The 26,464-nt window shown below is 47.9% G+C and overlaps 1 protein-coding gene across 1 annotated transcript in view; it reads left to right on the forward strand.

The window, feature by feature from the left end:
* SPTLC3 (serine palmitoyltransferase long chain base subunit 3) overlaps window positions 1-26,464 on the forward strand; it is a 748,918-nt gene that overhangs the window by 366,085 nt on the left and 356,369 nt on the right. The window contains exons 4-5 of the mRNA XM_086927721.1: window positions 7,584-7,732; window positions 15,605-15,729. Of these exons, the coding sequence (XP_086783847.1) occupies window positions 7,584-7,732; window positions 15,605-15,729 (274 nt within the window). The remainder of the gene's footprint in view (window positions 1-7,583; window positions 7,733-15,604; window positions 15,730-26,464) is intronic.

Here is a 26,464-nt window from a genome sequence, read left to right on the forward strand (position 1 = left end):
GTAGAGTAGAGTGGACGAGAATGAAGTGGCATAAAGTACAGTGCTGCTGAGTAGAATGGTGTAAAATGCAGTGTCTTAGAGTGCACTGGTTTTGAGTAAAGTGGTCTATAGTGCACTGGCGCAGAGTGCAGTGGAATAGAGTAGAGTGCTACAGAGTAGATTGCAGTGGTACAGAGTGCAATGGTGTAGAGGGTAGTGGTGCAGAGTGGAGTAGAGTTGGGTGGTGCAGAGTTGGGTAGTGCAGGGTAGAGTGCAGCAGTGACAAGTGTAGTGGCATATAGTGCAGTGGAGTGGTGTGGAGTTCAGTGGTGCACACTAGAGTGCAGTGGCATAGAGTGCAGAGTCGTCAAGTGGTGCAGATTAGAGTGATGCAGAAAGCAGTGACAGAGTACACTGGTGCAGAGTAATATAGGGTGGTATAGGGTGCAGTGAAATAGTGAAATGGTGTAGAGTGACTTAGCATGCAATGGCAAGAAGTGTAGCGGCATAGAGTAGAATGTTGTAGAGCACAGTGACCTAAAGTACAGTGGTGCAAAGTAGTTGCCATAGGTAAAGTGGCGTAGGGGGCACTGGTTTTGAGTAAAGTGGTGTAGAATGAATTGGCATAGAGTGCTGTGGTTTAGAATACATTGGCGTAGCGTAGAGTGCAGTGGTGTTGATTAGAGTGGCATGGAGTGCAGTGGTATAGAGCACAGGGTAGATTGTTTCAGAGTAGAGTGAAATGGTGCTGGGTAGAGTACAGTGGTGCAGGGTAGAGTGCAGTGGCATAAAGTAGTGTAGAGCGCAGTGGTGTAGAGTTGCGAGGAGTAGAGTGGCGCAGCATTCATTGCAGTGGAGTAGCGCAGAGTGGAGCACATAGGCGTAAAGTACAGTAGCATAGAATGTAGTGGTGTAGAGTAAATTATTTCAGAGTAGAGTGAAGTGGTGTAGATTGGAGTGGTATACAGTAGTTGTGGAGTGGAGTGATGTGGAGTGCCATAGACAGGTATAGTGTATAGTGTAGTGGTGCATAGTAGATTGGGTTAGAGTGTACTGGCAAAGAGTAGAGTGGTTAGGAGTAGAGAGGCATAAGCTGAAGTGGTGTAGAGTACAGTGTCAGAGTGCATTGGTGCACAGTAGATTAAAATGCTGTAGAGTGCACTGGTGTAGATTGCAGTGGCTTAATTGTGCAGAGTAAAGTGGCATATAGTGCAGTGGTGTAGAGTAGATTGGTGTAGAGTGTAGTAGCGAAGAATATAGTGGTGTGCTGTGGTGCAGAGTAGGTGGCATAGAGTGCTGTTGAGTGTATTGGTTTTGAGTAAAGTAGTGTAGAGTGCATTGGCACATAGTAGATTGTTTCAGATTAGATTGAAGTAGCATAGAGTGCAGTGGTGTAGACTGGGGTGATTTAGAGTAGCGTACAGTGCAGTGGTGTAGAGAGCAGTGTTGCAGAGTAGAGTGACATAGAGTGAAGTGGTCCAGGGAAGAGTGCAGCGGCATAGTCTAGTGATGCATAGTAAGGTGGTGTAGAGTGCATTGGCATAGAGTACAGTGGGGCAGAGTAGAATAGAGTGACGTAGAGTGCAGTGGCTTAGAGTGCAGCAGCATAGAGTAGAATATTGTAGAGTATGTGAAGTTAAGTGCAGTGGTGCAAAGCAGTTGTCATAGCTAAAGTGGCATACTGTTCAGAGTGGTATCTTCATGTCTACACCATGCATTCTTTCCTTCGTTACATATCCCCTGCTGCTCGGCTATTATTTGATTACTAGAATGCTGATGTGTGCATGGTTTGAGTGAGTGTCAGTTGGAATGTGAGGGTTGAACAGCAGGGATGCTGCTCCTGGTGGGTCCTTCCTGCTTCCCTACTACCATCTTCTACCTGTAACGTGAGTCTGCTAACTTGAAAATAAACCTTATCCTGTTTCACCTATACTACTGGCTACCCTGCATCTTCACTTACCACACAGTGGTTTTGCGTAAAGTTGTGTAGAATGAATTGGCGTAGAGTGCTGTTGTTTTGAGTAGAGTGGTATGGCATAGCATAGAGTGGCAAAGTATATATTGTAGTGGTGTAGAGTAGAGTGCAGTGGTGCAAAGTAGACTGTTTCAGAGCAGAGTGAAGTGGTGCAGGGTAGAGTATAGTGGTGCAGGGTATAGTGCCATAGAGTAGAGGTGTAGAGTGCAGTGGCATTGGGTAGAGTGGCGAGGAGTAGAGTAGTGCAGAGTTGATTGCAGTGGCGTTGACTTCAGTGGTGCAGAGTGAAGCAGGTGTAAAGTGTAGTGGCATAGAGTAGATTGTTTCAGAGTAGAGTGAAGTGGTTTAAAGTAGAGTGGTATAGAGTAGTGGCATGGAGTGCATTGGAATAGATTGCAGTGTTGCAGAGTATAGTGGTGTTGAGTGAAGTGGTGCAGACCGGAGTGATGTAGAGTGTAATGGTGCATAGTAGAGTGGGTTAGAGTGCACTGCCGTAGAGTGGTGCAGAGTAAAATTGCATAAACTGAAGTGGCTTAGAGTGCAGTGCCAGAATGCAGTGGTGCATAGTAGATTATAGTGGGGTGCAGTGCAGTAGAGTGGTGCAGAATAGAGTGCAATGGCATAGAGTAGAATGATGCAGAGTAGAGTAGAATAGAGTTCAGTGGTAGAGTGTGCAGTGCTGCAGTGTAGGTGCTGCAGTGTAGAGGGTCATAGAGTGTAGTGGTGTAGAGTGGCGTAGACTGCATTGGTGTATAGTGCAGTGGCGTACAGTGGTGCAGAGTAAAGTGACATAGGTGCAATGGTATAAAGTGAAGTGGCATAGAGTAGAGAATAGTGGCGTATAGTGCAGTGGTGCTGAGTAGATGACAGAGTGCAGTTCTGTTGAGTGTGTTGGGTTTGAGTAAAGTAGTGTAGAGTGGAAAAGAGTGGCGTAGACTGCAGTGGCATAGATTACATTTGGTCAGAGTAGAGTGGAGTGGCATAGAGTGCACTGGTGTAGAGTGTAGCAATGGAGATTAGAGAGGCGGAGAGTTCAGTGACAGAGAGAGGAGTGTTGCAGAGTAGGGTGACGTAGAGTGAAGGAGTGTGAAGTGGTGTGATGCGTGCATTGGCATAGAGTGGAGCAGTGACGTAGAGGACAGTGATGCAGAGTAGAACAGAGTGGCATAGAGTGCAGTGGCGCAGATTTGATTATGTTTCAGAGTAGAGTGAAATGGAGTGGTGCAGGGTTGAGTACAGTGGCATAAGTAGTGGCATAGAGTGGCAAGAAGTAGAGCGGCACAACATTGATGCAGTGGGGTGGAGTAGTGCAGAGTGGAGTAGAGTTGCATAAAGCACACGGCATACAGTAGATTTTTTAAGAGTACAGTGAAGTGGCATTGAGTGGAGCAGTGCAGGGTAGATTGGTGTAGATTAATGGCATAGAGTACATTGGCGTAGAGTGCAGTGTAGCAGAGTGGAGTGGTGTAGAGCGCAGTGACGAAGAGTGCACTGGTGCATAGTAGAGTGAGATGGAGTGCACTGGCCTAGAGTTGTGCAAAGTAAAGCGGCGCGTAGCTTGAAGTGGTGTAGAGTGCAGTGGTGCACAGTAGATTAGAGTAGCTTAGAGTGCATTGACCTGGAGTGGCACAGAGTGTACTGGTGTACAGTGGTGCAGAGTAAAGTGATGTAGAGTTAAGCGATGCAGTGCTGCAGAGTAGTGAGTCGTAGAGTAGAGTGGCATAGAGTGCATAGGTGTAGAGTGCAATACAATTGTGCATAGTAATGTGACAGAGTGCAGTGGCGTACAGTTCAGTGGTACAGAGTAGATTGGAATAGAGTGCAGTTGCGTTGTGTATTGGTTTTGAGTAAAGTGGTGTAGAGTGCATTGGCGTGGAGTACAGTGACATGGTGAGGAGTGGCACCAAGTGGAATAGAGTGGTGTAGACCTGCAGTGGCATAGAGTAGATTGTTTGAGTAGAGTGAAGTAGCGTAAGTAGAGTGGCAGAGAGCGCAGTGTTGCAGAGTATACTGTTTTAGAGTTTACTGGTGTATAGTAAAGTGGCGTGGAGTGCATTTGCGCAGAGTGAAGTGCCGTAGAGAGCATTTGTTTTGAGTAAAGTGGTGTTGAGCGCATTAGCGTAGAGTGCAGTGACCTAGAGTGGTGCAGAGCGGTGCAGAGTAGAGTAGAGTAGAGTAGAGTAGAGTAGAGTAGAGTAGAGTAGAGTAGAGTAGAGTAGAGTAGAGTAGAGTAGAGTAGAGTAGAGTAGAGTAGAGTGGAGTGGAGTGGCGCTGAGTCCAGTGGCGTAGACGGTTTCAGAGTAGGGTGCGGAGTAGATTAGAGGCAATTGGCATAGAGTGCACTGGCGTACAGTGGCTTGATACAGAGTAGAGTGCATTGGCTTAGAGTGCAGTATTGCAGAGTAGGGTGGCATAGAGTGAAGTGGTGCGGAGTGGTGTAGAGTGCAGTGGTGCATAGTAGAATACTGTGGGGTAGAGTGCATTGTCGTGGAATGGTGTAGAGAATAGTGGAGTGGCGCAGTGTGGAGTGGTGTAGGGTGCAGGGGCATGGTGCAGAGTAGAATGCAGTGGGGTAACGTGGAGTATGCATGGTATGGTAGTGGACTGCCATTACAAAACAACACATCTTCAATTGATATTACCATTACATTTGCACTCAGTTTTGCAGTAGACCGCGCACAAACGATAATGTGTGGAAATAGATAACCCAATGTATTAATTTGATCATCCGCACAGTTCATTTACAGACATTCATATTTTGATGTGAGCTAGAAAAATAAATGACATTGTACAGCCTTCCTCAAGCAGTCCCCCAGTAGCCAGCATGATTGCCATATAGCCATATAAATCATCTCACTTCGAAGTCCGAGAAAGAAACTTAGACACTAAGCTCCCGGGAAGACACAGATTGACATTTAACCTCTGTCTTTCAATGCACAGCACACGTGACAAGATGAGAACAAGATTTAAAGGCTTGTTTACAGAAAGCGAGTTTGTATAAGAATACAGTAAACAAGGTTTGGGCAACGGGAGGAACGAACTTGAGCTGGACAGCCTAAACCAAATAAAACCAGTAGATAGAAAGACAGAAAATGGGAGCTACAAACCATGAACCCAATTGGAAGCAACAGCTGGTATTTATTCGTAGGTCAACGTTCTGAATGTCCCCAAGATTTCTTTAGCAAACCAGACAGATGTGCTGTCTGGCAGGCAGCGACCTAAAAAGGAAGGTTTAGGCCTGACAAAGGTTTTTTTTTTTTTGCCAGTTCGAAATAGCAGTTTAAAACTGCACAAACAGGCTCCAGTGGCAGGTCTGATGCATGATTTAAAGGGCTGCTGAAGTGGGTGTCACAATAAGTGATGCAGTCCACCTAGTGGCGTTTAATTTACAGACACTGGGTACATGTAGTTAGTCCCTCTGTACTAGGGACTTACACGAAAATTAAATAGGCAATTGGATGTAGGCCAATGTTGTCATGTTTAGAGGAGGAGCACAAGCCTTTTAACACTTGTTAGCAGTGGTAAATTGCGCAGAGTCCTAAAGCCAACACAAAAGGCTTTCGAAATCAGAACTGGTGAAGGCAAAAGGTTTTGGGGTGACCATGCAGAGAGGGCCAGGTCCAACAGCACCAGTGAAGTTTACTAGGCTACTGTTGCACGTCTATTTACACAAATTCCTATGTAATCATTGGATTCCCCCACTGCCGCTTATGCCTGCAGCCACATTTATTGGCAGCGATACTCGGCTATATGGTGGCACTCTGAAGCTGGGTCAAATATAGAGAAGATATTATTGTATTGTATTGGTATTCATATGGCCCTTACTAGTCCTGATAAATTGTTTTTTTGGGATGGGTTGCAAGCTATTCCTTGGTAGCCACGTCTTAAACATTTAGTGAAATATTACAATGGTTGTTTTTATACTCTGTGGAATACAAAAAGAGTACCAATCTCTGAGAAAGCACGCTTGATTTCAAAATAACACTCCTGTGCAGGATGGCTTCCTTATTTAAACATCCATTCATCTTCTCGTATGCTTTCAAGGTCTAAAACTAAGCAGCCACAGGCAACGTCAGGAGGTCTGGCTTTAATATGCCAATACCTGCAAAAGGCATTTGTTCACACTTGAGACTGCATGCTTTAGCACAAAAAAAGCCAGACCCTCTTTCTCTTCCTATGCATGTTCATCTCGTGTCTCTTGTTGGTTAAGAGCCCTCATTAAGGGGTAGTAAAGGTAATATGAAAGTCTGTCTCCTTTGCCTCAAGGGGTGCCGTCGTTGGTGTCCGGTCTGAGAGTGGAGAATGCATTTGGCAAAAGACCTCACCATGGTTGAAGAAATTCGAAGTGACTACTTTTACAAAAGTAAATGGTGATGTTCAGTCCGTCAAGTAAACAACAAAGTTAGTCTCTGTGCCTTCGAAGGTGTTTCTATTGTTTTCCCACTTTATATCATGTATTTTTGCGTGAATATTACTGCCAGTTTTATGGTATCCAAACCCATGTCCACACACCAAGGGGCCTCTTAGTGGACATGTAGGAGACTACGCCGTTCATAGTCCTTGGTTGGGAGAGTGGGGTTTTATTGTGTGGCCTGTGCAGTAAGAGTTTTGGTGTCGTGCCAGAGCCGTGTCTCTTCATGTTTAATGTATAGCCACACTTTCAGCAGTTAAGAGATGAAGCGGTGACCTGTGCCAGTGACCTGGTGTGCTTGCCTCCTAGGCAGAGCGACTGGATGTTGAGATCCTGCATGCTAAGCTATGACATTTTGCTAATAATGCTGAATTTACTACATGACATATAATCCCCAGACTGCTGCATAATTTACAGATTTTAAAAAAGTTGTAAACGGTAGCAGACTATTTGCAGAGGTTATCTGGGCAGCTTTAAGGTGATATTGCTTTATGCAGATGCTGTTTTCGTATTGATGAAGTTAACTTTTGACCATTCTGACATTATGCACCAAGCGTGATAGTTTTGTCAAGCTTGGTGCATAATTTGGTTCTCAACTGCTGCCTAATGTCAGTGTCCCACTTATAGGTACTGGTTCTGCGGTTGGATACCTAACAACTTCTTACATTTGCCTCCAACATGCTTGTGTTTCGCCTCTTACTACTTTAGGTTTTACTAGTCCTGTACCTGTGTCCCTCCGCTGACCAGAGTGCAGTAGTGTTTTGAAGAAGAGCAAGATCCCTTTCCAGTGATGTCATGTTTTTTTTATGTCTTGCTTGACAGTCTCTGTCTATTGCCTATTACTACCAGCCCTTTGACATGTACATAGAGTGGACTATTTATTTTCCTTCACGCTAATCATGGCTGCTTGGTGTACCATTCCGCCTCCTGGTATGCTTGCAGTGCAACGCACGGGGCCTTTTTAAATCCCTATAGTATACTGAATGTTCAGACATTACACTCGGCCCTAAATGCATTGAATTAAAAAACAAGTGGCGTTTATTTTTTTCCATCACAGCATAATTGGTAAAATAGTTATTTGGAGCAAAAAAATTAAGCCACCATTATTGGTTTTGCCAGTGCTTATTTCTGTAAAGCGCCTCTGTGTCTTTTGAGGGGAAGAGGATGATGCGCACTTTCTTCTAGGTGACTAACGCTTTGTGATGCTTTTCCCTGCAGACACACTGGCAGGACCATCAAAGACGTCATTAACATGGGCTCTTACAACTACCTGGGCTTCGCAGAAAACACCGCCAGCTCGCTGAAGTTGGTAACGGATCAAGTGAGGACCTACGGGGCAGCCGTGTGCAGCACCCGGCAGGAAATGGGTACGTAGGCCGAGGCCGCGCTGTCCCCGTTGCTATGGTTTCCGTTGCTACCTGTGCTGCGTTTCCGGAAAGCCGACGCCACAGAACCTGCTCTGCTTGTTGTTCAGCGTGACATGTTTATTATATTAGTGCATTTCCTTCTTACAGTATCACTCCTCCTCGTTTTTTGTCCAAGGGAGTTGGGCGTGGGCCTTGTACAAATACTAGTGCATAGGATTTCGAATCTCGTCTCGCTAAGGCTTTGGGCAACCAGTGCCAGCTCAATGTCGACACTTGATACGTCACGTAATCCTGCTGATTTCGGAAGCATTAAAACAACAGCAAAAAAGGCTTGTATCAAATGCCATCAGCCCATGTAATATGCACGCCAGCGCCTTGGCTGCCTGCCGATGGTAAATCTATCCAGAGGGAAAGAATTCCTCAAATTCTTGTGTAATAATGCTGTGTCGCAGTTAATGATGCTTGCAGCTCCCAGCTCTTGAGTTCAGATACAGTAGCTAATCTCTGACCACGCTTCCACCACTATGCCCAGTGGGGCGACTGTGCCCAATATGCCGCTGATCGCGCCTTCTTTTGCCCCGGCTAAGACCAGTTACTGCGGAGAGAGGGTCTCTGAACAGCTGGAGCTGTGGCTACCATGGTTAGAAATGGGCGAGCATTGAGCCCGCGCACGAGCAAAGCTCTGAAAATGTTTGCAATGTAAAACCTACAACAAGCATCACGTAAAATATGAGAAAGTTTCTATAAATTTTTTTTAAGGTGTATTTTTTTAACATGGAAACCTTGGTAATACGTCACAATAATAGCAGGGCACTGACAAGTACTTATTACAAGTGATAGTTTTTAAAGATTGAACTGTTAGTGAGCGAAGAGGTAAGATTGTTGTCACGTAAACCTTTACGGCCCCAGATTTTTATAGAGAAATTCTATAGTCTATTAAACCAAATCAAACAAAATAGGTTTTTGTACAAGTAGTATTCTGAACTCACATATGTGCAAGTGCTCTAATACCCCAAAATTAAGAAAATTGAGTTTTGGCGACAAAAAATATTTATCTAACATTACTCCGTTTAAGCGGAGAAGCCGTGATCTATCCAGACTTTCTGGATTCACTTTGTGCAAATCAGTCAGTAAACGATATCCATTTGTCTTTACGTCAAAGGCTTTGTGTTTACCTCTGTGCGTTTTTCTGCAGTTCTTATATAGCGTGAACTTAGAGCACTATACATTCGCACCAATTACATTACACATTCACATTTTATAGGCAAGGGAGAGTAAGGTTTTCTATATCCAATTTGTGAAAATCAACCACTAAACGCATCTATTTGTCTTTTTTGTATTTTAAGGCTTTGTGTTTACATCTGTGCATTTTTCTTCATGTATTAGATGTAAATGTACAGGAATTTATATAGCGCAAATCACCGAGCGGTTTCTAAGCGCTTGCTTAGGGAACCCGTCCTGGTATTCCCCTGTGAGATAACCCCGGCAGGGTATCCGCAAGGTGAAAGCCAGGCATCCCGCCGCGAGGGGCCTTTGTGGAGATTAAGCAAGCTATTGCCCAGAGTCGCAGAGTGTGAACCCGTGAATCGAGTAGGCACCGGAGCGAGAATTGTCGAGTCCATGGAAATTTTAGGACTTAGGTAGCGTGAACTTAGAGCTCTATTCATAAGCACCAGTTACATGAATCTTTTTATAGGCAAGGGAGATTAAGTGATTTGCCCTAAATTACAGCATGTTGCACAGATGCAGAGAATTGAACCCTGCTCCCCAGTTCCATAGTCAGCATATTGGTCCGTAATGCCACATCCTGGGTGGAGAGAGGGAGGCAGACAGAAGCCATATGAAACCTCAGCTCGTTATGGGCTTGAAGTTCCAACAGAACCTCACACTGAGCCAGAGCCAGACTTCAGGCTTGAGCTCAGCTGAGGTATCAGTGGCTCTCCCGCCTTTACTATTGGTACAGCAGGCCAATTGGCACTGGAACCCAGGTCCCTGAGGGGGCTCATTGAAACCTGGTAGTTGCTGTATTTTACTACCCCACAGCAGTCACAGGGCCATTTACCTTGCACGAACCAGGGCACATGGCACCCTTGCTACGCTTCTTATTTAATAGTCTCCAAACAACTTTACTACAGATATAAGGGTGCTACACAGCAGCGTGGTAACACTAAAAACCAAACTGGGGTCTGATGTAGAGGAGGACTTGACCTAGGCATGTCTTCGATTTGAGCCTTTTATCTTCATTTCTGATATTAATATTGGTCTCTACTGAAACCAACAAAACTTTTTAGACTAATGTTAAAAATCCTTTTTAACAATCGGATAAGAACATAACCAAGAATGTACAATGCAATGGCCTCGGCTTTGTTAAAGTTAGAGCTATTGGCATTGCAAATGGATTTTCTTTCATTTTTTTTTAAACATAAATAAATGGTGTTGGCATTTACAATGGCAATAGGTGAGTATAAGAGAGTAGTAGAGAGTATTAGCAGACACAGAGCCACACACATAGAAAGCCACACAGAGCCACACACACACAGCCACACACACACAGCCACACACACACAGCCACACACACACAGCCACACACACACACAGCCACACACAGACACACACACACACACACACACACACACACACACACACACACACATAGACACACACACACACACACACATAGACACACACACAGACACACACACACACACAGACACACAGACACACACACACACACACACACACACACACACAGACAGACAGACAGACAGACAGACACACACACAGACAGACAGACAGACACACACACACAGACAGACACACACAAACACACAGACAGACACACACAAACACACAAACACACACACACACACACATACACACACACACAGAGCCACACACACACACACAGAGCCCCCCGCACACGCACACAGAGACCCCCCCACACACACACAGAGAGCCCCCACACACACAGAGAGAGAGCCCCCCCCACACACACAGAACCCCCCCACACACACAGCCCACCCCACTCACACAGACCCACCCCACACACAGCCCCCCCACACACAGCCCCCCCACACACACAGAGCCCCACACACACACAGAGCCCCACACACACACAGAGCCCCACACACACACAGAGCCCCACACACACACAGAGCCCCACACACACAGAGCCACACACACACAGAGCCACACACACACAGAGCCACACACACACAGAGCCACACACACACAGAGCCACACACACACACACACACACACACACACACACACACACAGAGCCACACACACACACACACATAGCCACACACACACACACATAGCCACACACACACACACATAGCCACACACACACACACATAGCCACACACACACACAGAGCCACACACACACACACAGAGCCACACACACACACACACACAGAGCCACACACACACACACAGAGCCCCCCCCCCCACACACACACAGAGCCACACACACACACAGAGCCACACACACAGAGCCACAGAGCCACACACAGAGCCACACACACACAGAGCCACACACACACAGAGCCACACACACACAGAGCCACACACACACACAGAGCCACACACACACACAGAGCCACACACACACACAGAGCCACACACACACACAGAGCCACACACACACACACAGAGCCACACACACACACAGAGCCACACACACACAGAGCCACACACACACAGAGCCACACACACAGAGCCACACACACACACAGAGCCACACACACACACACACACACACACACACAGAGCCACACACACACACAGAGCCACACACACACACAGAGCCACACACACACAGAGCCACACACACACAGAGCCACACACACACAGAGCCACAGCCACACACACAGCCACACACACAGCCACACACACAGCCACACACACAGCCACACACACAGCCACACACACAGCCACACACACAGCCACACACACAGCCACACACACAGCCACAAACACACACACAGCCACACACACAGACACACACACAGACACACACACAGACACACACACAGACACACAGACACACACACACACACAGACACACACACACACACAGAGACACACACACACACAGAGACACACACACACACACACACACACACACACACACACAGAGACACACACACACACAGAGACACACACACACACAGAGACACACACACACACAGAGACACACACACACACAGAGACACACACACACACAGACACACACACACACACACACACACACAGCCACAAACCGGGAACAGAGGCCAGAAAAAACGCTCACAGCGAGGGGGCAGGAGAGCAGGCACAGCGAGGGGGCAGGGGAGCAAGCACAGCCAGGTGGCAGGGGAGCAAGCACAGCCAGGTGGCAGGGGAGCAAGCACAGTCAGGGGGCAGGGGAGCAAGCACAGCCAGGGGGCAGGGGAGCAGGCACAGCCAGGGGAGCAAGTACAGCCAGGGGGCAGGGGAGCAAGCACAGCCAGGGGAGCAAGTACAGCCAGGGGGTAGGGGAGCAAGCACAGCCAGGGGGCAGGACAGCAAGCACAGCCAGGGGGCAGGGCAGCAAGCACAGCCGGGGTGGCAGGAGAGCAAGCACAGCCAGGGTGGCAGGAGAGCAAGCACAGCCAGGGTGGCAGGAGAGCAAGCACAGCCAGGGTGACAGGAGAGCAGGGGGCAGGGGAGCAAGCACAGCAAGGGGAGCAAGTACAGCCAGGGGGCAGGGGAGCAAGCACAGCCAGGGGGCAGGGGAGCAGGCACAGCCAGGGGAGCAAGTACAGCCAGGGGGCAGGGGAGCAAGCACAGCCAGGGGAGCAAGTACAGCCAGGGGGTAGGGGAGCAAGCACAGCCAGGGGGCAGGACAGCAAGCACAGCCAGGGGGCAGGGCAGCAAGCACAGCCGGGGTGGCAGGAGAGCAAGCACAGCCAGGGTGGCAGGAGAGCAAGCACAGCCAGGGTGGCAGGAGAGCAAGCACAGCCAGGGTGACAGGAGAGCAGGGGGCAGGGGAGCAAGCACAGCAAGGGGAGCAAGTACAGCCAGGGGGCAGGGGAGCAAGCACAGCCAGGGGGCAGGACAGCAAGCACAGCCAGGGGGCAGGACAGCAAGCACAGCCAGGGGGCAGGGCAGCAAGCACAGCCAGGGGGCAGGGCAGCAAGCACAGCCAGGGCAGCAAGCACATCAGGGGAGCAAGCACAGCCAAGGGGCAGGAGAGCAAGCACAGCCAAGGGACAGGAGAGCAAGCACAGCCAAGGGGCAGGAGAGCAATCGCAGCCAGGGGGCAGGAGAGCAAGCGTAGCCAGGGGGCAGGAGAGCAAGCACAGCCAGGGTGGCAGGAGAGCAAGCACAGCCAGGGTGGCAGGAGAGCAAGCACAGCCAGGGTGGCAGGAGAGCAAGCACAGCCAGGGTGGCAGGAGAGCAAGCACAGCCAGGGGGGAGAGCAAGCACAGCCAGGGTGGCAGGAGAGCAAGCACAGCCAGGGGGGCAGGAGCGCAAGCACAACCAGGGGGGCAGGAGCGCAAGCACAACCAGGGGGGCAGGAGAGCAAGTACAGCCACATAAAGAAACAAAAAGTTACTCCAGGAAAGATGCACTTTGTAACTGGGCATGAGAAAGCGTTTACAACCCAACAATAAATACATCAACCAATTTTAGCCGAATATTCCGTGTCCACCTGCATGAAAGAGCATCTGAGAGAAAGGACATTTAGGTCATGCATATGTTCACTTTCAGTCCGCAAATGCCTTCGGTCTTCATTAGCCGATTAGTTCCTTGTTAGCTGATTAGTTCCTTCCCTGTGTGCTCTGCATTCCGCACGGCATTGTCTGAACATCAAAAATGAAATCTCGAGTGGAATTAAAAATGGAGGCGCCCACACATCAAAAATGAAACCGTGAGTGGAATGAAAAATGGACGCGCCCACAGATGGTGTTGACATTAATTATGCATGTTACCTACGCAGGCTTACACATCAAACGGCTACTAATTGCATGGATATTGGGTATTATTTTTTCAATTACTTGTTGCAAAATTTATGGTCTTTCTTTTTTTTATGTTTTTTAAAGATTTTTATTTTAGAAAAAAACAGAAAACAGTGGTGATTGTCACAGTGAAGCATTGCAATACATATCATTATATCTTCAGGTATCAGGGCGTTTTGGCAATTTAGCTTTCACAAGAGTAATCGCAGTTCAGTTTTAAAACATTCTATAATGTGAGCGGTTCGTCAATTGGGGCACTTTGGGGGGCTCACATAAATGGCCCCTGTACTCATTCCATGCAGACCATATTGCAGACCATTTTCGGGGACATCCCCTGGCTACGTAGACTGTCTTCTCCTGGAGAATGCACCAGTCCATGTCCTTTTTCCACGCTCACAGTTTCGGCGGTTCCCTTGCCCCCCATAACCTAGCTATATTTCTCTTTGCGATTGCGAAAGCCAGTGTGGCCCAGGTCCTCCCACGGGGCGGTAGATCTGTGGGCTCCCAGATGTTCAGGATGCACCTCTTCGCCTCAACTCGTAGCTCCACCTCCCACACTTCCTGCATGCACCTATGTACTCTACTGGAGCACCGGGCAATCCCATAGTATATGGAAGAACGTCCCCCTCCCTCCACATCTTCTCCAACAAAGGCCATCCTCACTGCGGCCCATCAATTGCAGTCTAGTCCCCGAGATGTATACTCAGTGGAGAATTTTAAGCTGAATGAACCTAAGTCTGGCCGAAATGGCCACCTCTCTGGGGGATGACAGAGCAGTCCTCCACTCCTCCTCATCTATTTCCAACCCTTCCGCCTCCCACTTCCCTTTAAGGAGTTGCAGTGTGTCTGGGGAGTTATTGACAATCTTTTTGTATGTGAGTGAAATAGCGTGCTCGGGAAGGTGGCCATCCAGCAGTCTGTTCTCCATGGGGGACGAGTCCGGGGGCATAGTCCCTGGTGGGATGTTGGATTGTAGGGAATGTCTGACCTGCAGGTATCTAAAATATTCTGTTTGTGCAAGCTCGTATGTGTGTTGGAGGGAGGCAAAGGACACAACTCCCTCGGGTCCCCACAGATATCTGATATGGGAGATCCCGATTAAGTCCCATTTATGGAAACCCTTAGTACGGTTCAGGGTGCCCAGTCGTTGTGAAACCCAGAGCGGGGTAGCCAAAGTTAGGGTGTCGGCCCATCCCAGGTTGTGTTGCACTGCGTGCCAGATTTGGACTGAGTGTTTGGTTGGTCCCGTTAACTGGTACCTACCCGGTGTAGAGTACAGAGCTACTTCAAAGTTCCCGCCCGGCAAGAGCCACCTGTCCATTCCATACCCTGGGTCGTTGCCATCACAGTATGTGGCCTGATTAATGGCCGAGAGGTGTGCGGCCCAGTAGTATTTACGAATGTCCGGGAGCGCTATGCATCCGTCAAACCAGCCAAGTGTGAGTTTGTGCAGGGAGATGCGGGGCGCGCCGGACCAAAGGAGTTCCCTCAGCGCGGTGTCAATAGCCTTGAAGTAAGACTGCGGGACCAAATCCGGATGGTTTTGCAGGGCGTATAGAAATCTCGGCAAATTTGTAGTCTTTCTTTCTCCATTTGTCTTCTTAAATTTGGCAGTTTGAAATTTATAGTCATATGGGCAGCATTTCATTGATGCAGAAGACCTTGAACAATACTGTACAGGTGTTTAAAAGGCTGCTGTCTTTTGTGGCTACCCTATTTTCAAAGAAAGCAGAAGGGTATTTTTAAAATATTGAAAACGGTGTAAGGCGTTCTCATAAATGATCTCTTTAAATAAGTTTCATAGTTGATTCCGTTACAGATAATCACATGACTCTACCAAATCAAAGGGAGGTGTTAACTTTTCTCATATGTTGCCTCTACAGGTAATCTTGACAAACACCAAGAACTAGAGGACCTTGTAGCAGAGTTTCTTGGCATGGAAGCTGCAATGGCGTTTGGTATGGGGTTTGCTACAAACTCTATGAATATTCCAGCTCTGGTTGGTAAGGTGAGTACTTGTACAAAAACAAGGGTATTTCATCCTCGACGAGGACTCTTGCCTCTCATTTTCCCTTTTATGCACTTTGCAATTACTACCACTTGGCAAGACTCTCTGCTCTTCAAGCTTGGTCTGGTATAGTTATGTGCTCTGGTGTGTCAGCACAAGTGCCTTTTTGATTGGTAGTTTGACCCGTGAAGCGGTCCTAACTGATCCACATTTTTCAGTTGCATGTGGCACAGTTTATTGTATTATGTTATGTGTATTTGTAAAACACACTACCACCCGTGAGGGTATCCTGGTGCTGAGCAGGTATGTGTGTCTAGCTCTGCCTAGGGTAACTTGTTTAGTTGAAAAGCCAGAACTTCAGCTTCTTGTGGAATTCATGAAGGGAGAATGAGGCTCTGCTGTGGAGTGGTAGGTTGTTCCTTGCTTTAGGAACAATTTAAGAGAACACCATCCTGCTGATCTGATTCTGTGTATGCATGGGATACATGTGAGTAGGAGACCTATGGAGCGGTGGTATCTGGCTGTTTTATGGATGGAGACTCAACTGCTAAGGTAGGTGGGGTCTAAGTTGTGTAGTGCCTTGAACGTGTGAGGAGTTTTTAAATGAGCGAGTTTGTGTATCAGGAGCCATTGGGGAGCTCCCTTAGGTGTGGTGGGATTTGAGTTCTGTGTGGGAGGTTGAGAATGAGTCTGGCTGCTTATGGATAGTTAGTAGTCTTCTGGTGAGTTATTTGGTGATCCCGGCGGGGAGGGTGTTCCAGCAGTCCAACTTGCTGGTTTTGAGGGTGTGAGTGATGCTTTTTCTGGTGTTACTTGAGCCATTTGTAGATCTTTCTTAGCATCTTCATGGTGTGGAAGCAGGATGCAATGACTGTTTTGACTTTTGCAGTCCTGTCCAATTTGCTGTCATGATGATTATGAGGTTCCTGGCGAGCTTGTGGCTTCAATTTCGGCCTTGTCGGTTTTGAGCTCAAGACAGTTGGCTTTTATCCAATTAGCAACTTCAGTCATACAGGCGGTGAACTTATTTCTTGTGTTGGAGATCTTGTTCAAGAGGGAAATTATGCGTTCTCTTCCAGGGGATCCTCATCAATAGTCATAAGCACTGAATATTCCCGCCCATGTGCGGGACCCCGGAAACAATATAAAAATATATATGTAAAAACACATATATCCACCACTATAAATATGTACGTACATATATTATTTTTCTCACACCAATGCAGCTCCAAAGAGGCTAAACCAATGTAAAACCTTGTACATGCACTGCAATTATGAAGGAAACAAAAACACATTAAATCAAATAACCTTTGAATTTTGTGTTTTAATGAGTAAAACCACTCATCATTCCTGAAAACGGCTCATAAAAGACATTGTTAGCCTCAAGCTGCATTGAAAAGCAATAACCTAGAAAATAACTCCAGGCTTCCCATCATGCCTCAGGGGTGACAGTTAGGTTAGTTGTTCTTTCCGGCTCCTTCTGTCAGGACCCTGGTTAACAGCTCCCACCTTTTTTTGACTTTCTGTCAGAAATATTTGGTGTTTTCTTCTATTTTTGGATTTCACTCGACGGGTTTTTACCCTAGAGAGATAGTTCTACCTTTTTTGGGCTCAAAAAAGGTTAATTTTTTGTCAAAATGCCTAAAGCTCTCTTTGACACCTACCTGCCCTGCCTGTAGGCATAAGAAGGCTTGGTCAGATACACATCCAGTGTGTATTCGCTGTCTGCCTGACTCATGAGGTAGCAACTTGTGTCCACTGCCAGTCCTTGTCATCCAGAACTATCAAGGACAGAGAAAGAAGCAGGATTTATGGACTTTCAGAGAGAGGTAGGTCTCCAAAGGGACTTAAGAAGCGGTCGACGTCGAAAAGAGTCCCGACCTGCTCTCCTTCGGCGTCGGGATCGGCGTCGAGGTCTCCAACGACGAAGAAGGTGAGGTCTTCAGCGTCGAAAGACAAGAAATCTCCGCTGCCGTCAACCGGGCGATGTGCAGCGTCGAGAGAGAGGTCACCGTTGAAGCCGAGCGGCTCACCGGCGATCGGCGTCGAGGCAGCCTCCGTCGACGTCTGGTCATCGACGCTCGACGTCGAGGCATGCTCAGTCATCACCAGGTCATCGGCGATCGACACCAAATAAGCTATCGACGTCGATGCATCCTCCGTCGTCGCCAGGTCATGGGCGATCGACGTCGAGAAAATCTCCGTCGACGATCCATTCGACGTCGAGGCACTCATAGTCGTCAAAGGACCCTCTGTCCGCGTCACACCGCTCGACGTCGAGGCATTCGCAAGTGTCGGTAGGACACTCGACGTCGAGAGAGGAGCAAGATTTGACGGTGGAAAAGCCTTCATGGACTTAACCTCCTCCAAAGTCGACATCGAGGCATGGAACTCCAGTGGTTCAGCATCAACCAGTGGCGCAGCGGTTTCAGAGGTCTTCTGGATCCGCTTCAGTTGCAGAGGATGACCAGGGCTCGCAAGTGAGTGTCAGTCACGCTGCCAAGCGGAAGAGGTCTCCAGAACAGAGAGTTCCTCGCAGTCGCTCCAGATCTGCGGCTGGCTCAGGTTCAGACTCTGGCCCGGATTTGATTATTTATAAGTCGGCCAGCGAGGAATCCAGGCATTCGCAAAGGGATGCAACGCCTCCTTCACACTCCCCAGTGCAAGATCCAATACCAAAGTCGCCTACTATCAGGCTTTCACCGAGATGGAATAGGCCACTTCATCACTGGGCTAAAGACAAAGAAACAGCGTATCGGATGCAGCAACCGCTCTCTAGGCCTAGAGAACGGTCACCCTCTCCGGTGAGACAAAGCGGAAGATCACGCTCTCCAGTTCGCCAGAAAGAAAGATCACGCTCTCTAGTTCGCCAGAGAGAAAGGTCACGCTCTCCAGTTCAACAGGGAGGAAGATCACGATCCCCAGTTCGGCAAAGGAAAGGTCACGCTCCAGGGTGCGAACCAGCAGGCGTAGGTCAAGATCAAGGAGCACAAGGAGAGAGCGAAGAACTCCTTCTACTTCTTCTTCCTCTACCCGTTCTCACAGAAACTACTCTTCTACCCGAACAGACTCTCCTTCAACGAAGGTATCACCTATTGATTTCTTCACGTTTCAGGACATACTTGGTAGGGGTGCTCTTAAACTGGGAGTTACCTTAAAAGCTCTGCAGGTCAAGACCTCAATTTTTGAAACGCTACAACATAGGTCTGCTCCCAAACCTCTTCTGCCTTTGGTTCCCGGGATTATAGAGCCTGTTATGGACATCTTCTTAACCCCAGCGACGACCAAGGCTGCTCCGGCGAGGATACTGAAAAAGTACAAATCTCCAGAGGACGATCTGCTATTCCTCAGAGCTGATCCTCCCCCGGACTCAGTGATTATTGCAGCGGCGAAGAAGTCCAGTGCAGTCGCCTCATCCTCCACTGTTCCTCCGGCTAAGGACAGTAAGATACAAGACTCGTGGGGAAGACGGGTCTGCAATACATCAGCGGCTTTTCTCAAAGTCTCTAATGCGGAAGCCCTTTTGGGGCGGTATGACCGATCCCTGTGGGATTCTCTGCAGCGTTTTGTGGAAAAACTCCCGGCAGAGGATCGTAAGGATTTTGAGGAAATCCTCCTGGAAGGTAGTCAAGCCTCCAACCAGGTGATAAGCGCTGCAGCGGATGGGGCTACCCTAGCAGCTCATGGATATGCTCATGGGGTAACGGCGAGGAGGTCCTCATGGTTGCGACTTACGGCTTTGAAACCAGAAGCCCAAGCGCGTATATTGAACTTACCTTTTTCTGGCACATCGTTGTTCAGCACAAGTGCGGACGAAGAGATGCAGCGCATGAAGGCAGAGCTGGAGACCCTCAAGGCGGTGGGTCTTGAGAAGGAGTTCAATAGAAAATTTTGCTCCTTTAACAATGGCTCGGCAAAGCAGCGGGTTCAAACCCCGAACTGGCAAAAGAGCCAAGATCAGCAGGGGCAGCAAAAGTACCAGTACAAAGGGAAGCGTAATTACAAGGGAGGAAATAATCAACGCCAAGGTAACAACACCGGCAAGACTCAATCCAAACAATGAGTCGTTTCTTCCCCCAGCGCCGTGGACCACTCCAGTGGGGGGAAGCCTGGCAAATCATTTGAAAGAGTGGCAAAGCATCACAAAAGACAGATAGGTGTTGTCTACGCTTCAGAATGGATACTGTCTTCGTTTCAATCATCTGCCTCCACCGGTTCCCCCGATGTCAACATCGACTCATCAGCTGCACCTGCTGCAAAGGGAAGTCGCCACTCTACTCGAAAAGTCAGCTATCGAGAGAGTGCCAGTCGCTCAGAGGGGAAAAGGGGTGTATTCCCGTTATTTTCTGATCAAGAAAAAAGGGCAAAAGGCAGAATACAGACCCATTCTGGACTTGCGAACGCTGAATCTGCACGTCAGAAAGGAGAGATTTCGCATGTTGGCGCTTCACCAAATATATCCACATCTCAGGAAGGGGGATTGGATAAGTTCGCTGGATCTTCAAGATGCTTATTTTCATGTTCCAATACACCCCAGTCACAGAAGATTTCTTCGGTTCAGGGTGGGGACATCCCACTATCAGTTCAAAGTCCTACCGTTTGGGTTGAAGTCGGCTCCTCGGGTGTTCACGAAGTGTGTGGCAGTGGTGGCAGCTGCTCTTCGACGCAGAGGGGTCTTCGTGTACCCATACTTGGACGATTGGCTGGTGAAAGGTCCTTCCCCAGTCAGCGTAAGGAAGCAATTCCAGACTTGTATACAGCTCTGCCAGAGGCTAGGGCTCCATGTCAACTTCGGAAAGTCAGTCATTCAGCCCATTCAGAGGATCCATTTTCTTGGAGCTATGCTAGACTCCGAATCAGGAAAAGTGTTTCCTTCGGAGGAGAGACAATCATCAATCACCCAGAAGTGTCAGCTGATTCTTCGCAACAGGGTTCAGAAAGTGCGCAGGATTGCCTCCCTGCTAGGGTCGATGGCCTCTTGCATCTTCCTGGTCCCGAATGCCAGACTTCGAATGCGTCCTCTTCAGCAGGATCTGGAGGACAAATGGGACCAACAATCGGCTCGCTGGGACGATCACATCATCATCATCTCAGAAGCAGCTCGAGCTTCTATTCCATGGTGGACAAAAGCTCAGAATATGCAGGTGGGAGTCCTGTTCCATCAAACTTCTCCTGTGCAAACACTGATCACGGACGCCTCCCTTCTGGGCTGGGGAGCGCACATGGGGCCACTGCAGGTGCAAGGTCAGTGGTCACACAAGGAAAGTACTTACCATATCAACATGCTGGAGCTGAGAGCAGTACATCTAGCTCTCAAAGTGTTCCTCCCCTCAATCCAAGAGGCATCTGTGTTAGTACAGACAGACAACACCACAATGTACTACTTAAACAAGAAGGGGGGAACGCGCTCCTGGACATTGTCATTGGAAGCGCAGAGGATTTGGCATTGGCTTCTGGCTCTCAGGCTGTCTGTCACTGGGGTTCACCTTCCAGGAGAACAAAACGTGAGGGCAGACGCTCTAAGCCGTCATTTCGACGACAACGAAGTCTGGGTTCTTCACGACGAGGTGGTAGAGGAACTTTTTCAATCCTGGGGTCGTCCCACCATAGACCTGTTCGTGGACGACCAAAACGCCAAATGCCAAAGCTTCGCCTCCAGGTTCCACCGGCCAGGCTCGAGAGGGAATGCTCTTTTGATCGACTGGTCAAACACATTTGTGTACGCCTTTCCACCTCTCCCGTTGATTCCGAAGGTGGTGAGCAAACTAACACACTCTAGCACAACAATGATTCAGATTGCTCCTGATTGGCCGAGGCAGTGGTGGTGCACGAACCTACTTCACCTATCAGGGACTCCTCACAAGAGGCTACCATGCAGGCCGGACCTGTTGTCCAAGATGAACGGGAGGATATACCATCCCAACCTTCCGTCACTGAGCTTGGCAGCATGGCTCCTGAGGTCATCCAATACGGCCATTTAGGTTTGCCAGAGGACTGCATGTTCATTCTGAAAGAGGCAAGGTGTCCTTCCACCAGACATTCGTATGCATGCTAGTGGAAGAGATTCTATATGTGGTGTATTCAGAATAATCATGATACAATCAAATGTGAAGAAGAAGCAGTTCTTCCTTATTTGTTGTTTCTGGCGAAAGCAGGTTTAAAATTTAATTCCATCAAGGTGCACCGAGCGGCCATCAAGGTGTACCGAGCGGCCATAACGGCTTATAGGCGGTCACCGTCTCAAACCTCTTTCTTCCAGCTAACATCTGTCAAGGACTTCCTACAGGGATTGAAAAAAGTATACCCTCCAGTGTGTCGTCCTTCTCCACCCTGGGAGTTGAACCTGGTGCTATCAAAGTTAATGGGTCCTCCTTTTGAACCCATTCACAAAGCTACTTTACAACATCTTTCATGGAAAGCAGCTTTTTTGGTGGCTATCACGTCAGCTCACAGAGTGAGCGAGATTCAAGCCCTCTGTGCATCAGAACCCTATACGGTGTTCCATTTGAATAGGGTGGTGCTACGGACGCATCCATCTTTTCTTCATAAAGTGGTGTCAGATTTTCATGTAAATCAAACCATCTCTCTGCCCACTTTTTTTCCAAATCCCCCTACTCCAGCTGAGAGGGCTCTGCATTACTTAGACTTGAGAAGGGTGTTAAAATTCTATCTTGACAGGTCTAAAGTGATACGTCTTTCTGATCATCTTTTCGTAAATTATGGATCGATCAGGTCTGGCCATGCTGCCTCCAAACGTTCCATTTCTAGGTGGATTGTTTCTTGTATCAAGCTTGCTTATCAACTAGCACAAAAACCCCTGGGGTTTTCTCCCAAAGCGCATTCCACCAGGGGAAGAGCTGCGACTGCGGTTTTTCTCAATAATGTGCCCATGTCTGAGATCTGTAAGGCGGCGACCTGGCGGTCCGTCCATACATTTACCAGACATTATTGTCTTGATTCTGACACGAGAGCAGATACCCAAGTAGGCCAAGCCTCCTTGCGGAATCTGTTTAGCAGCCAGTCTAGGCTGTGATGTTGGGTCTTATAAGATAGAAGATGTACTTCTCATTTACCTGCAGGTGGTTGTTGGGCTTGCTATTCTATTCAGTGCTTATGACTATTGATGAGGATACCCTGGAAGAGAAGGATAAGTTACTTACCTGTAATCCTAGTTCTCTTCCAGGGGTATCCTCATCAAAGTCATAAGCAACCCACCCGCCTCCCCAGGTAAATGAGAGCTTTACGTTTTCTATATTTGTGTTTAGCCCTGACATCCGGGTTATGCAAAGAACAACTGACCTAACTGTCACCCCTGAGGCATGATGGGAAGCCTGGAGTTCAGGGCTGCCTTAAAGGCACAGTGCCAGTTTTTTGGTTGAAAATGCTTTCATTTTCTATGTTATTGCTTTTCAATGCAGCTTGAGGCTAACAATGTCTTTTATGAGCAATTTTCAGGAATGATGAATGGGTTTACTCATTAAAACACAAAATTCAAAGGTTATTTGATTTAATGTGTTTTTTGTTACCTTCATAATTGCAGTGGATGTACAAGGTTTTACATTGGTTTAGCCTCTTCTTTGGGGCTGCATTGGTGTGAGAAAAATAATATATGTACGTACATATATGTAGTGTTGGATATATGTGTTTTTACATATATATTTTTATATTGTTTCCGGGGTCCCGCACATGGCCGGGAATATTCAGTGCTAATGACTTTGAGGATACCCCTGGAAGAGAACTAGGATTACAGGTAAGTAACTTATCCTTGCGTCTCATCAGCGTAGGAGGATGTTGATGTCATGTGCATGGATGACGTTGGACAGGGGTAATGTGTGATCATGTATGGCCTTTAAGCCATAAACTGCTTACATGATCATGTAAGCTATTCAAACATGATCATATTAGCAATTTCTCTTCCAGGGGATCCTCATCAATAGTCCTAAGCACTAGAATATTCCCGCCCATGCGTGGGACCCCGGATACACAATTATATATGTGAAAATATATATGTATCTCTCTCTCTATATATATATATATATATATATATATATATATATATATATATATATATATATATATATATATATTCCTCCGTTATGGTTAGTTGTACTAACTATAACTCGTGTGCCCGCAATCCACTGCTGCTGACTTCACATATTACATCACTCATGACATAGTTAGTGGGCTCACTCATGACATCACTCATGCCATCTCAAATGACATCACTGATGACATCATCCAGTGAATGTGGGTTTCTGTAAAGTTTAAATGTTTTATGTATGTATATCTCAAGGTCGATGGAAGAATAAATGGATGATTTTTTTTTTGTAAAATTGATTGTATAATGCACTGATTAAGTGTATCTTAATGAATACATAGGTTAGTGAGTGATCTTTAAATATGTAAATATCTGTATCAGTCTCTCACTTTGTGTAGAAGTGACTGCATAGGTTTGTGAATAGCTACATGAGTGTCTATGTGGGTTATTTGGTTTTTCAAGTATGAGGGTCTGAGTGTCTGTATGGTTCAGTGGGTGGTATTACTTAGTGCATAGATGTATAAATGAGTGAGTCACTGTTTGTATGTTTTGAAGACAGTATGTGTGCAGGACTTATGGGTGGATGAGTGTGTGTATGGGTGTGTTCTTGAGTGAATGACTGTCTCAATAGTGTCTTTATAAGCAACTACATATATTTTAAACTAGTATATATGAGTATTGGTGTATATAAGTGAGTATATGTGAGAGTGAGAGATTTGAAGACTTCCTGTATGAAAATGTATGTGTTTCTATAATCATTGTTTAAAAGAGTAAGGATGTTAAGTTTCTTTAGAAGTCTGTGTGGTAGAGTGTGTGTAACTGTATATGCAAGTAAAAGGATGTTTTATTCTTTATTAGCACGGGTGAATATGTGTGTGAGTAACTATGGATGAGTGGCGGTGTGTAACAGGATGTATAGGTGTATGAGTACATGTGATGAGTGAGTACATGTATGAGGAACTGTGTAAGACTTGGTGAATGTGTGTGTAGATGTTAGAATTACTGAATAGGTGTGTTGTAAGTGATATTGGTATGTCCATTGTTTTGTAAATTGTAGTTTCTATTTTTGAATGTGTGTGAGGCCACGCCCCTTTTTACAACACTCTGCAACGCAGCTCCGTGGCGCTTACTGGAGGTACCTTGTGGACTAGTTGTTCCCCAGGGACTCTCAGGATTGACAAATTAATTCCCCAACTTAAACGCGCCACAGGGTGTGTTTGCACACACAAGAACTCAGGCCCCACCCCCTCCCTTCACTACTGTGCAAACGCGCCCCATGGCGCGTTTTAAGTTGGGGGGGGTTAACTCCCCTTGAATACTGATAGTCGCTGGGGTGCAACTATCCCACCAGCTACCTCCAGTAAGCGCCACAGAGCTGCGTTGCAGAGAGGTGTAAAAAGGGGCGTAGCCTCAGAACAGCTCTCTGCAACGCAGCCCCCTGGCGCATCCTGGAAGTTCCTGGTGGGCTAGTTGGCCCCCAGGAACCCCCAATATTCAAGGGGAATTTGTTCCCCCTGGCGCGTTTTGCAGAGTGAAAGGAGGGGGGCGATGCAGGTTTTAAAAAAATTTATTTATTTTTTTTAGAAGGGGGGGCCCCCTTCTTTTTCTATTTTTTTGGTCCTGGAGACCCCATCCCCCGGGTCTGGCACCTAATTTTTTTTTTAATTAAAAAAAAATATGGAAGGGGGCCACGTGCCCCCCCCCCTCCGCCCCAAGTCCTTATTCGCCCCTGGGACCCCATCCCCCGGGGCATTGGTCTTTTTCTTTTAAAACTATTAGAGAGGGGGGCCTCGTGGCCCCCCCTTCCGGGCCACTTATGGCCCCAGTGACCCCATCCCCTGGGGCCGGCCTTTCTATTTTTTTTATTTTTTACTTTTGGGGAGGGGGGCCACTTGTAGCCTCAGGGTCCCTATCCCCCGGGGCTGGCCCTCTCTGTTGGGAACCGTGGGGTGGTCCCCAATCCCCCCACGGTCCTTCCTCCTGCGGGAGCTGGGATTGCTTTTCCACACGGGGAGCAGCTAACATGTTGCTCCTCATTTGGAAAAGCAATCTGCTTTGCTATTTGGAAGAGAGTGCAGGTTTCCTGCTCTCTCATCCAAATAGGAAAGCCGTTTGCTATGGCTGGGTGAGAGCAGCGAGGCTCTCGCCCTGCCATAGCAAACTACAGTGTCCCGGGGGTGGGCACCTCGGGACACTGCAGAAGCCGGCCCTGGAGGGTGGCGGTCCCCAGGGCCCTCGAGGGCTCCAGGGGGGCCTTTGGTCCCCGGGACTGGGGGGTCAATCACAGACCCCCCGACTTACATATTTAGAGCCCCGGGGAGGTGGCGGGCCCTGGAGCGTGGGGGGGGGGGGGGGGTTCAAGCCCCCCCACACAGGGTTTAAAAAAAAATTAAATTCAAAATAACCCCAGGGGGTAGTGTGCCCCCTGCAATTTCAATGTAGTCGAGCTCCGGTAGAGGCCCCCATCATTAAACTTCTAACCCCCTGGGGTGTTGGTCCCCGGGGCTGCGGGGGGCTGTGTGCCCCCCACAATGTCAACCAAATTGAGCCCTGGGGGTGGCGGTACCTGGGGCTCGGGGGGCCTTAGAGGCCCATCCAAAATTATACTTTTAAGCCCCAGGGGGTGGCGGTCCCCGGGGCTGAGATCGGGCCTTGTGCCCCCAGCAATTATACATGATTTTGCCCCGGGGGTCCCCA

Source organism: Lissotriton vulgaris, chromosome 6 (genome assembly GCF_964263255.1).
Source record: "Lissotriton vulgaris chromosome 6, aLisVul1.2, whole genome shotgun sequence".
Lineage (NCBI taxonomy): Eukaryota > Metazoa > Chordata > Amphibia > Caudata > Salamandridae > Lissotriton > Lissotriton vulgaris.